General features: G+C 38.1%; 1 protein-coding gene and 1 long non-coding RNA gene across 2 annotated transcripts in view; one reads left to right on the forward strand and one right to left on the reverse strand.

Annotated features, from left to right (window-relative positions):
* Window positions 1-286: 286 nt before the first annotated feature.
* LOC141567930 (uncharacterized) lies at window positions 287-3,665 on the forward strand. The gene is made up of 3 exons (XR_012490919.1): window positions 287-321; window positions 423-625; window positions 3,545-3,665. It is a non-coding gene; the product is annotated as an uncharacterized LOC141567930 (long non-coding RNA).
* DEPTOR (DEP domain containing MTOR interacting protein) overlaps window positions 3,500-13,044 on the reverse strand; it is a 130,493-nt gene continuing 120,948 nt past the window's right edge. The window contains exon 9 of the mRNA XM_074317021.1: window positions 3,500-8,571. Coding sequence (XP_074173122.1) covers window positions 8,443-8,571 — 129 coding nt within the window. The 3' untranslated portion in view covers window positions 3,500-8,442. The remainder of the gene's footprint in view (window positions 8,572-13,044) is intronic.

Raw genomic sequence — 13,044 nt, forward strand, 5'->3', positions numbered from 1 at the left:
CTCACAGTTTTGGCTACACTCACATTCATTTTCAAAGCTGAGGTAACAGAACAAAGGTCCTTCCTCTCTCGTCCTCACTGTCCTATCCACCCCACATCCCATCCACTCCGACTGGACCTCGAGAGGTGTCACTAGCCACCTATTCTGAATCGGCCTTTGTGGACCCAGGCAGTTCAGACTTCAGGTAGAAATGAGTTTAATATTTAACCCTAAGGCAGCAAAGGGCATTTAGAATGAGATACAGAATCCCAGGATGCAAAGAGAAAGTCAGATAAGCAGAATGACCGGCAAAGGAAGAGAGAGAGTCGTCATATCCCAGATGTAAGCCAAGTTTTTTTACAGAGCACTCCTTTATTTTGCTCAGTACATTCGTCAGATGTACCAGGTAAGCAGCAGCCTGTGCCTCCACTCTCTGCCTACAGAAAGCTTGTGCCAACAGATGTACAGGATGGCAGTTTGCTTACATAATTCCAGCATGAATCCCCTAAACCTCTAGACTTAGGAAGCTGCCCACAAAAGACAAATGGAATGATGTCTCAATTAAGGAGTACTCAGGAAAGAGACTACTTTATAATCCAGATGAAGTCTCTAATATACTCTGAGAACCACGGTTTGCCATCAGATGGTAAGCATAATAATCGATAACTTTTATCGCTTTCTTAACAGGCTACCACACTGCTGGAAGCCTGATCAGGTAGGAAATAGACAATACTTGGCAGTTTTATGAAATTATTTTATACGAAATTTCGAGTTTTAAAGATCACGTTTGGCAAGTTATTTACATATAATTTGCAGTTTCATAAGCTCAGTAGGTGAGTAAGGATTGAATGCAAACTTATTTTTGCTCTCTCCTAACTTAAAGCCACACATCCAGAGCTGTATTTTATACCAACCTGTGAAACTGCTTGCTCTTCGGTACCTGAGGAATATAGCAAAAGTGACAGCAGGGGTAAATTCATTTAATGTACTGAATTGAATATAGTTGATCACATATATTTTCTAACCCTTCTACTGTCTAGTCCATGACAATTCAAAGAACTAAAATATATACTGTTGGTAATAAAGATATATATGTATACATAATATATATACATAATATATATGTATACATAATATATATAATATATATACATAATATATATATATGTAATCTTATGGATTAGTGTGGGTCTTTCAAGATGACAGAATCAGTGTGGTATAGTGACAATAATGATAATAATAGCTATCAATAGTAATTTGGGGGGCACTTACTATGTGCCAGGCACTGTATTTAGACCTTTACATGTATTCACGCAATCTTCATAATAGCTGTATGAGATTATAATACCATTGAAAATGAAAAAAGTCAAGGCACAGAAAGATGTGCCGAAATTTTTGAGGCCTGGGTTCCAGTCCCAGGTGTACATTAGTTGGAGTGCATTTGGGGGCAAGTCATAGCTTCCCCAGAGTGCCTTTTTTTTTCTGTTTAGTGGCCATTAAAACAAGAAAAACATCCAATTATTGATCATTTATTATGGCTCAGGCACAAGGATAAGCATTTTACATGCATTATCTAATTTAATCCTCGCAGGAGTCAAAATAAGGGAGGTATTATTGGCCTCATTTTACCTGGAGAGGTTGAGTTACTCATGTACTCCCAAGTGCCAGCTCTGGAATCTGATTCCAGGGCTGTATGTCTCCAGAGACCGTGCTCTTAATCTCTGTGACCTTTCCAGCCTCAGTACCTTTAGACTTGCTGTTTCCTCTGCCTGAAATACTCTTCCTCCAGATTTCTCTAAAACTGGCTCAATCCCATCCTTTACGCAATGAAGGCATAACATCAGGTTTGCAGAGGATGTTTGCTCAGGGCTGTTGGCACTGCAAAATTCCAGGGGGCGCTGTTCACATAGAATGTAATGTGAATGGCGCCTCACAGGAATTGAGGGGTATGGCAACTCCATTTTCTCTGACCACCTGGATGAAATCCTGGTCATTCTCCATCACCCATCTGGTTTCATTTACTTCTTAGCACTTATCCCTATCTAAAATGAACTGTTTTATGTATATAACTTATTTATTGTCGGTGTCCCCCAAGGATTGTAAACTTCGTAAGGACAGGGACCTATCTTATTTATTGCTGTTTGCCAAAGATTTAGTGACAGGCTCATAGTAGGTGCTTAAAAAATTATTTTTTGGATGCTCTTGAATAGGTTATAGTGACTTGCCTCATCGAAATCACAGAGTTGTTGTAGGATAAAGTTTCATGACATCCCAGGCATCATGAAAACACTGATGCAGTAAATTAGGATTACAAACTACTACTTACATTTTTTTCTACTTTAAGTTTTATGAGCTTTGTAGCCAATTAGGGCTCTCAGTATCACTGACCAAATAGACATTTATTTGACAAAAAATTAAGAAGTCTCAGAATATCAAGTGTTGGAGAAGATATTGATCAACATACATCACTTTAGTATTTTGGATGGAAGTATACCTTGGTTCAACCAGTTTTGAAACTTTTTAGATGTGATCTTGTAAAATTAGCATTCATATTTCCCATGTAAGGTTAGCCATTTTCCTTAGTGGATACTAATGAGAAACTCCTTCACTTGTTCCCAGGAGATAATATAAGAATGTTCACTGTCACCCCATTTAAGGCAATGACAACAATAGAAACAACCCAAATGCCAAGAACAAGAAAACAGACAGATAATGTGTGCTCTGGAAATTCATGAAGCCTTGTAAAACGAATTAATTAAAATTACACACAAAAATCTAGAAGAATTTTAGTTATATAATCCTGAATGAAAACAAGCAAGTCCCAGAAGATTATAGAAAACTTGATGCTCTTTTAATAATGTTCATTAAAAAAAAAAAAAAAAAACCCTAAATAATTATTAAGAACAATTATTAAAAGAACAAGAGAATGGTTCCAATTCAACATTCACCAGTATGGTTACCTTGGGTAAGGCAAAGTGGGGGAAGGACTGGGAAGGAGAATACAGTTAGATGTAAGTGTTGTCAAGTGTTCTGGTTCTTGGGTTGGGTGGTGGTTTCAGCATTCAATCACATGCTTCAACACCATTATTTCACATTCCTCCCTCTGCATGGAGAGATTTGTAGGGGATAGACTCAAAGGTGACTCTTAAAGGATGAGCTGGATTCAGGGTCAAGTCTATTCAGTTGTGTATTCCCAGAGCGTACGTACAGTGTCCAGCCAAAAACAAATCTTCAGTGAGGTTTCTTGAATGAATAAATGAGTGAATAAATGAATACATGAGAAAAAAAACGTAAAGTTCTTTTGGTTACTATTTGGTTAATACAAATAACCAGTCATCCCCATACTTTACCCTGCTCCCTACACATGCTGGATTATGTAACTGATTTACTAATTAGTTGAAAATAAAAATACTACCATTCTCCCAGAGTAGTAAACAACCATATGGCATTTTCCATATAGACTATTCCATAACACTCATCAATACTGGGCTGTGTAGGGAGAAAATGATTCCAACTCAAATACTGTACAGAAAAAGCTTTTTAATGCACTTTTTTTTTTCCCCAGGCAAAAGAGCTTCAGAAAACATCCATCATCAAGTAGTTTTACAAATGGCACTTTTGGCTACATTAGAGAATTAGAGATGGATCCCATGTGTTTTCTCTGATAGGTTAGTAGTAGATCAGCTTTATAATGCAACCCTTTCTTTGGATAAAAAATAGCTAATTTGTTCTAAAAGACAGGAAAAGCTGAAATAAAGTCATTTTTTAAAAACAAAATTAACATTTATTTCATGGTATTCTATTTTAATCTTCTAATTTTAGCATTATGCTATAATTTTGAAGAAAGGGAGAACATAAATTTCAACCTAATTTTAAAATAAACATATATATTAAGTACACATATTAGTGCATTTGGTAATACAATGTGTTAACGTTGATGATGACCTTCATGTTGATACACTGTAGGTTTTCCCTTTTGGTATTAAACTGAGGAAAAACATACCTGAAATTCTGCCTTAAATGAGAAAACCATGGTCACTGGTATCAGTAGACTCTAACCAATTAGCAAAACTGAAAAGAGTTATTTTGATCATCTATAATCAAATGATACAGGATTACTACTCACTATGAGAGGATAGTTAATATCACTGATTTAAAATAGGTCTTGAAAGTGGATTATTTTCACAGCATATTTGAAAGGAATGAGTATATGAAAATGTGAGACTCCATTTTGAACTGAAAGCAATGATTTTTTACATGATTAACTGCTACCACTCCAACACATTCACCTTTTTATAAGACAGTGTGAAGTTGATCACATCTAATCTACTCAGACATGGATATTGTCTTCATGTTATCCATCATTTCTCAACTAGTCCCCTTTTCAATTTATACAGTTATTTAACAGAGTTTAATAAGAAAACATCAGACAATAGGACCAACCCAAATGTCAATTGCATTTTTCTCTCTACAGCAGCATTAATAAACATGGGATTTCAAATTTGCACTGACACCATATACTGTGCTAATGAAGAAAAAAACAACAACAATTATTTCCGTCTTCCTCACAAAAACCTGAACACATTACACAACACCTAAAAACTCAAAAGTGTTTCCTCTGGGTACAAAGAAAGCCATTTCATGGATTCTCAATGAATGAAACCTCTCACACAATACACTGCTACACACAGACACACATATGAAATAAAAGCTCTTAGAAATACTGCTTACTGCTAATTTCGAGAAATTCTTGGAGTTACATTTAGGGATAGGTTCTCTCAATGTTAAAGCAGTTCAGCTGTCAAAATATCACACAAAATACTTATTTAATCATATAACAACCCAAGTCCTGAGTTATTTAAAATGTATACCCTTCACCTTCATGTATACATGGCACCATTTGCATTTTAATAGTACCCCCAGGCCAAGGGCCTGTTTTTACCAAATTACCCTGTACTGCAGAAGTCTAGATTGTGAAGGAAATAGGACTGGGGTGGGTGGGGGTGGGGTAGAAGACTGGCATTTGGCTCAGGCCCTGGACCCAACAAGCTTCATGAGTTTGGACATGCCACCTGGTGATTCCACACCTGTTTCCTCATCAGCAGCTGCAAAGAACAAACTACATTCTCCATGACTCCATGTAGTACCTACTATCTAGCATTTTAGCATTTTCTGATTTTTGAAGTTATCATTAGGCACTGAGCTTTATTCACAGTATTACACTTCTACCTAATGGTTGATCAGTAATTTGCATCTGGATAGCTAAAGCCTTTCAATAACTAGGTGACTTCTTTGTCCTTTATTTAAAAGATAGCGAATACCTACTCGTGGTGGATTAAAAACAGCCACAAATTCTTTGCAGCTCCTCCAATCAATAGGTAAAGCCTGTTTCCCTACCTTTTGATTCAGGCCTAGTTTTGTGACTTGCTTTGGCCAACAAAATGCTATGCAAGTGACAATGTGTGACTTCCAACCAAGTCCAAAAAAGGTCATGTAGTTTCCATTCTTACCCTCTTTGATCTCATGAGGCCTAATGAGGAAGCCTGGGCTAACTACGGGGAAAGGCCACAGGGAGCGGAACTGAGGCACCCCAGCCAACAGCCCCAGCCAACTGTGTCATATGAAGCCACAAGGAGAGATCCAAGATCTGCCAGCCCCCAATCAACCTGCTCACTGACCACAAATATATGTGTGAACCCCACTGCAACACATGGAGCCGTGGCTGGACATCCCAGCAGAGCCAACCCATGGTGTAATGAGTAAATAAACTTTGTTATAAGCCATGTTTGTGGGTGGTTCACTGGATAGCAATGGATAGCTGACATACTACTCTGTGTCAGGAACTGTGCTAGGTGAAGGGAATACCTGGGCAACAAGACAGAGTCTTCTTCTGCAGGTGATTAGAGTACAGTTAGGCAGACAGACATGTAATGGGACAAGTAAATGTCATCAGTGTTGTAATTATAGGAGGTACATAAGGGTCCATGGGAATTTAGAGAAGAGGCATCAATCCCAGAACTAGGGAGCTGACAAAGATTTCTTAGAAGAGATAAAATCTAAGGGCAGTTAATGAGATAGATTTTTCCAGGCAAAGAAGAAGAAAGAAGGATATTCCAGGGAAGAGAAAATGCATGTGCAAAGGCTGGCGGGAGCTAGATGGGACCCCTAGGGGAGTGGGAACATTCACTTTAATTACAGTGTGAGGATGTCAGGGGTGGGATGGAGGTGTAGCTAAGGTAAAGCTCTCTTGGCCTTTAGTAGAATTCTCTAGCATTTGGCCTTTAAACGGAGGGTGATGGGAGTCAAAGGAGCAAACAGTCCCTTCCTTCTTTCTTCTCTTCCTCATGCCCTCCCTTCCTTCACCTTGGTATTCATTTGACCAAAGCCTCTGAATCAAAGAAAATTCACAGGCAAGAGGATGTGTGGAGTAAATAAAGCCAGACACTTCTCTGGTGCTTAAATTGGCTAAAGGGAAGTGATGTTATGCCAGGGTTTACTCGTACAAGTAGTAGGCAAGAAGGACATGCCATTTCCTGAAGGTGGTCCTTCTTCTTTTGTTCATTAATGGATACCTGGGGACAGAAGGCATTTAAGACTCATCTTTTAAAGATATTATAAAAATATTTTAAAGTCAAATGGTAAAGACTCCCACCTACTAGTTGTGGGGCCTTGGCGTAAGACTAACCTCTTTAGAGTCAGTTTCCTCAGTTGTAAAATGGGGATAATGACATTGACCTCACAGGTCAATAAGAATAAGCAGTGTATAGTTTTAGCACGGCACCTGGTACAGAGTAAGCCCTCAACAGAAGGTCTCTCAAGCTGGACAGGCTTCGGGCAGGTGGGTAACATGGCCTTCAGTATTAAATAAATCCATGTTTGAATCCAGGCTATGTCACTTAGCAGTTCTTGCAGCTGTGTGAACTTAGACACCATTATTAAACTTGCTCAGACTTAGTTTCCACAACCAAAAGGTGAGGATGACAATACCTACCTTGCAGGGTTGTGATGAGGATTAAAAGAGATCATATATGCTAAGTGCTATGGCACAGAGACTGGTATACAGTACAAATGCACATACAATAATACATATAGAGAAATAATATTCCTCAAATGTAGATCGACAGTATTACTATTAGACATTCTATATTACTTCGAAATCCTATTCTCTGACTAAAGCTACAGATCAGAAAAGTTGGATTACCAGGAAACACACACACACATAATCACAAAACAAATGGCTGAGGTACAACATTCCTCTTATTTTGTTAATATATAAGAAAGTAACCTTGTCGTTCAGAATACATTACATGAAATTAGGGGAATTTAGCATTCCCTGACTCCCTAATTTGGCACTTTGAGGAATTTCCTCTATACATCAAACCTCCAAATGCATTCTCTTCTAGATCAGGAAAAAAAAAAAAAGAAAAGAAAAGAAACATGCATATACACAACTGAGCTGAAAAGTTACACCACCACAAGACGGTGCTACTGGTGAAAAAATAATCCCACCAAATAAGCAGCATGTCATGTCCTTAGAATATGCTACACTAGAAAGTTAGCAAAAATTCAGGCCAATAAGGCAATTTACTTTCAAGTTTTATCAAATGTAGACCAAGTTCTAGAATGCTTCACTTAAAAAGGGAGGACTTCAAAGTGAAATCTTGCCAGAGGATTGATTGAATTATATACATATAAACCTACTTCTATGTTTTGACATTCAACATATTCAGCAGTGATCCTAGAAAGCCACTGTAGCCAACTGACAGAGGAAAACGGATTTAGGCGCTGATGGAGAATGCAAAGCAAACAATTTTAAGTAGTATCTCCCTATTTACCTATCCATATCATCCCAAAGGTTTTGTTTTTTAACTAATGCCATAGTTGAAACATCAGTTAGAAGTTGACACGAAGGATAGGAATTAAGGAAAAGCCACTTTTTACTTGCTTTTAAGTACTTGAATGTTTTTGAACCTTCTTCAAAATGCTAATTAACAGGTATTATTTCTTTGAATGTTGCTTTAATTTGAAGCTCAGTGAAACTACAGCCTCTAATACACGGTTCAATGCTCATTTTGGTGAGAATACAATCTAGAGTCTAAAAACTACTTTATTGTTTCCAACGAAGGGGATTTTAGCATGTTGCTGTTTTGGCTAGAGAAGCATTTCAACAACTTTCTGCAAACTAAGATTAAAAAAACAGTGGATGAGAACTACAAATAGAAATCAAGTAAGGCAATTCTACCAAGTAAGAAAATTCTGTTTCTCTAATTTTTTTCTACACTGACATAAGTTGTTGTTTTTAAGATGTTTTATCAGGTTCTTTTACATTCACACAGCGTAAGAAACTTGAATGAAGATGTGTATGTACGAAGAAAAGATTTGTATGGAAGTCTTCTCGTTGCATTGCTTTGTGTTGTTTTGGCTTTGCTCATCCTAAGCCCACTCAAAGGGTGGTCCACCTCCTCAGCACTCTAACTCCTCCATGACTTCCATGACAATCGTCCGTGGGCCCGTCAGAATCAGATTGCTCACCGTCCGATAGTCTACATGCAACACGTTGAGCCCATTTACAGAGACGACAAACTGACAGACCTAAAGGAAAGACAAAGAAAAAGCATCTATTATAGCTCCTGGTTTTTCACAGACCTCTAATAAAGACACTGGGTAGTTGTAACAGGCAACATCATTCTTAAAATACCCCACCGTACTTAGCAGACAACTGCAATTTAGCAATTTCCAAGAAACTACACTTTTTCTGGAAGGCAACATAATGGGAAAAGCATTTGTTGTCACATTTTACAAAACTGGGTTTAAATCCTAACTCAGCAACTTACTAGCTTAAGCTAGGTATTTACATTTCTGAGCTTTATTTTCCTTAATTTTAAAATAAGGATAATTAATAATAATAACAACAACAATAATATCACCTCTAACATTGTTGGAAAAACTAAATGAGGTAACGTGTATAAAGCTTCTATAGTATAGTGCTCTAAACCTATGAGGTACTCAATATACATTTTCATAGTCACAATATTTATGGTTGTTATTATTCATTTGGACCCAATGTACAGGGAGACCCTATGACCTGGTATTCCCAGGACAGTCCTCTTTCAGACCTGCATAATTATTAATAATGTCTCCTGTCACTTGTCAAAGTGTCCCAGCTGATAAACTCCACACATTTCCGTATTTCTCATCCGTACGAAAAGGATGCAGCCAACAGAGCTCAATGTTTAGGCTAAGTCAGTGTTAGTTAACCTGTGACAGGAGAATTACAACACGATAGTAAAAAGGCATCATTCAATAATGAGATGCCACTCTGCATAGGAACTTGAAACTGACCCATACCTACTGTCCCAAATGGAAGTACTTCTCTTGAGGTTGGTGGTGGCATCAGATGTTGGGTACTTTCCATTTAACTGACACAAATGAACAGATGATATATTGGTTGTGTGTCTGAAGAGGTGGACATTTGATATGAGTGATTTGTTTATGTCACTCAAGTAGAAAAACGCAGAGACACACGGATCTCTTGCTGTCCGTGATAAGAGCAAAACACAATCCAACAGGATATAAATCTATACAGTGCCTGGCACATAGCAGGTACTTATGGTAGGCTCAATAATATTCCCAATTCCCAAAGATGTTCATGTCCTAATCCCCAGAACCTGTGAATATATTAGTTCATGTGGCAATGGGGGATTAAACTTGCAGATGGAATTGGGGTGCTAATGAGTGATTTTAACATAGGGAAATTATCCTGGGTTATCCACATGGGCCCAATGTCATCACAGAGGTCCTTATAAAAGGGAGACGAGAAAGTCAAAGGAGATGTGACAACAGAAGCAAAAGGTTGGAGAGATACAAGGAAGAGGCCAGGTACCAAGGAACGTAACTGATGTCTAGAAGCTGAAAAAGGCAAGGAAATAGATTCTGCCCTCAGAACCTCCAGAAGCAATGCAGACCTGCTGACACCTTGATTTTAGACTTCTGATTGACTCCAGAACTATAAGATAATAAATTTGCATTGTTTTAAGCCAACACGTTTGTGTTGATTTGTTACAGCAGCCATAGGAAACCGATGAAGTACTCAACAAATATTCATTGTTGAATGAATTGAATGAGTAAATGTAAGAAGCCAAAAAGCACAATTAGGATTGAGCCTGAAGGGTTTCTTGGCTTCTTATAAAGTATCCCTTCACTTACTGGGAAAATAAGAAAATAAAAAGGAGGAAAGAAAAGAAGACAAAAGGGAAGAAGGGACACAAAGTAGGGAGAAGGGAGGGACAGGAGATAGTTTGATTGAGATTTTAATGTTACATTTTCCTAACTTTTAAATGTTGGTCAATTAAACAAATAAACACTGTATGGTAGAGATAGAACACAATTCTGGTTGAGATTGAATGCTAACGGTGATCCTTGAGTGATGTAGAAACACATCTCATCATTGGGAGCCTGGGAAGGGTTAGCTGGAGGGTCTCCCATGTCTTAATGTCTCCCGTATCTATTGTTCTGCTGTTCCCATTATCATATTTCTTTAAGTATAATGCCTGAGTAACTCATGTGCACACTTGCTCCCAATTATTAATTGATTAGCTAATTAATGTTAGTTAATCAACAACTCAAAGAATGTGAAAATACGAAAACCCCTGAAAACCACTATTATTTCCCTTTATTGTTTTCTGAGTAGTATCAATACAAACTCAAATACTGCATTATTATAATATATAATGTAAATATGAAATATAATATGTAAAATAAAACAAAATATTGCATTTTAAGTCTAAAAATACTATACCTATTACCAAAACTGGAAAGTATTAAAAAGGCAGCTGTGTATATGTGGGAAAGATGTGGGATGCGGAATCTAATCATAGGGGTTTACTTCCTCGTCCCCTTTGCTGGATGATCCTAATCAAGTCATTTTTCCTCCTCTATGTCTCAACAGCATCGTTTATAAAACAAGGTTATCCTCAAAAGTTTGAATTAGATAATTAATTTAAAACTTCTGCAAATATCAAGCAGGGTTCTGTAAACTTCTGTGCCTTTAAAAATACTAACTTACTTCATGGTCCCATGCAAAACAAAGTGGAAAGTGGCCAGTGACAAGCAGAGTGGTTATTTACTCCATAGACACTTGCTGTTGTCATGAAGCTCAATATTTTCCATTACTATGACATCTTTGGACATAAGGAGAGTATATGATCGCTGTGTCTCCTTTCCCATTTCCACAAATCTGTCCTCGTGGATTCAGGGAACATTTTGTACAGAATCCGCTGTTCTCAACCATGATGGGAGTCACAGTCATAATTAAAGTCACGCTAACAAGTCATAATCCACCCTGAAGTCAGACACAAGCAATTTACAGGACAATTTAGCACCAATTTAATGAAGACATTAGCTGGTCTTTTGTTATTTTTTTTACTCCAGCATACTCATGACACAAAGAAGGAGAGGCATTATACTCTCCTCCTGATCTAAAGCATTAGCTTTAGACCTGGGTCCTCCTTTCTTCCAAAAAGAGGAACAGCCTTTTTTGTGTTGCCAAATGAGAGGATAAAAGTTGCCGGGTGATCTGACACTCCAGCTCACCCTTCACAGACTCCCGAAAATGAGATGTGTTTCTGCATCACTCAAGGGTCACCTTTAGCATTTGGTCTCAACCAGAACTGTATTCTATCTCTACCATAGAGTGTTTGTTTAATTGACCAACATTGAAAAGTTAGGGAATGTTAACATTAAAAATCCAGATTCTGGTCTCCCTGGAACAGTCTGAAGATCTAACAACACCATGCCTGGATGGGCACGTGGCAGTGGCTGAAAAGGGGCTACCCTTTCTAGATGAGCACATGTTCTCTCATTTCTTATCACTTCCTGTATTTCTTATACCTAGTTGACAGAAAATTGTGTCTGTGGTCCTGATCTGGGGCCGCCAGAGGGATGCTTGTGCTTCAGGAACTGAAGGACCCCAAATGACCCTCAACTGATGACAGGACAAATAAAATTTGGTATATCCACACAATGGAGTATTAGTCAGCAATAAAGTAGAACAAACTACATGTTACAACCTGGATGCACCTTGAAAATGTTATGCTCAGTGAAAGAAGCCAGTCACAATAGACCACATATTGTATGATCCATTTATACGAAATGTCCAGAATAGACAAATGCACAGAGACAGACAGTGGATTAGTGGTCTCCTAGGGCTGGGGAGTGGGGGAGGTATGGGGGTCGACTGCTAATGAGTACAGGGTATCTTTTAGGGGGGATGAACACATTTCAAACTTGATTGTGGTGATAGTTGCATAACCCTATGAATACATCAAAAAACAGTGAATCGTATACTGTACATGAGTGAATTGTATGGTATGTAAATTATATCTCAACAAAGCTGTTATTAAAAAAATTAAAGGGAAGAGGCTTGATGTCAGCAGTGCATAGATCTCTGCCTGCATATGTGCACACGCACACACACACACACACACACACACACACACACTCATTTTTCAAATATCAAGCTTGTGACTGATTTATGCTCTTTTTAAAAATAAGGCTGATTCAAGGTGACCATACGCATAAAAACAGTCTCAAGCCCTGCATACCCACAGGCTCTCCAGAGCAGCAGAGAACAAGAGTGGGTTAGAGCGAACACATCATGAATCACTCATATCCTATAATCCTTTACACGGGCTGCCCCCTGATCCCTTCTCTAAGAGTATTAAGATCACGTGAAGACCTTCTATCATCAGGTGATGGGGACAAAAGCTAAAACATCTTGTACCAACAAGTGTGTGGAGAACTTAAATAAAATAAAGATTTAAATAGCTGAGTCCTTGCCTTCAGGAAGCTTACAATTTAATTTAGGAGGAAAAGTATCACAGGCAAGACCCTTTCAAAGCAGCAGGCAACTTCTCAATAAATTCTGTCATTTACTGAAAACCTATTCTTTTTCAAGCACCAATCCAGGTATTACTTTATTTAAAATCCTCCTAACAGCCATGGGGTCACATCGGTTGGGTTTTGGCCAAACAGCTATCATCCTGCTGAAAGCAACTTGATACCATT

The sequence above is a fragment of the Rhinolophus sinicus genome, linkage group LG12, assembly GCF_036562045.2.
Source record: "Rhinolophus sinicus isolate RSC01 linkage group LG12, ASM3656204v1, whole genome shotgun sequence".
Classification (NCBI taxonomy): domain Eukaryota; kingdom Metazoa; phylum Chordata; class Mammalia; order Chiroptera; family Rhinolophidae; genus Rhinolophus; species Rhinolophus sinicus.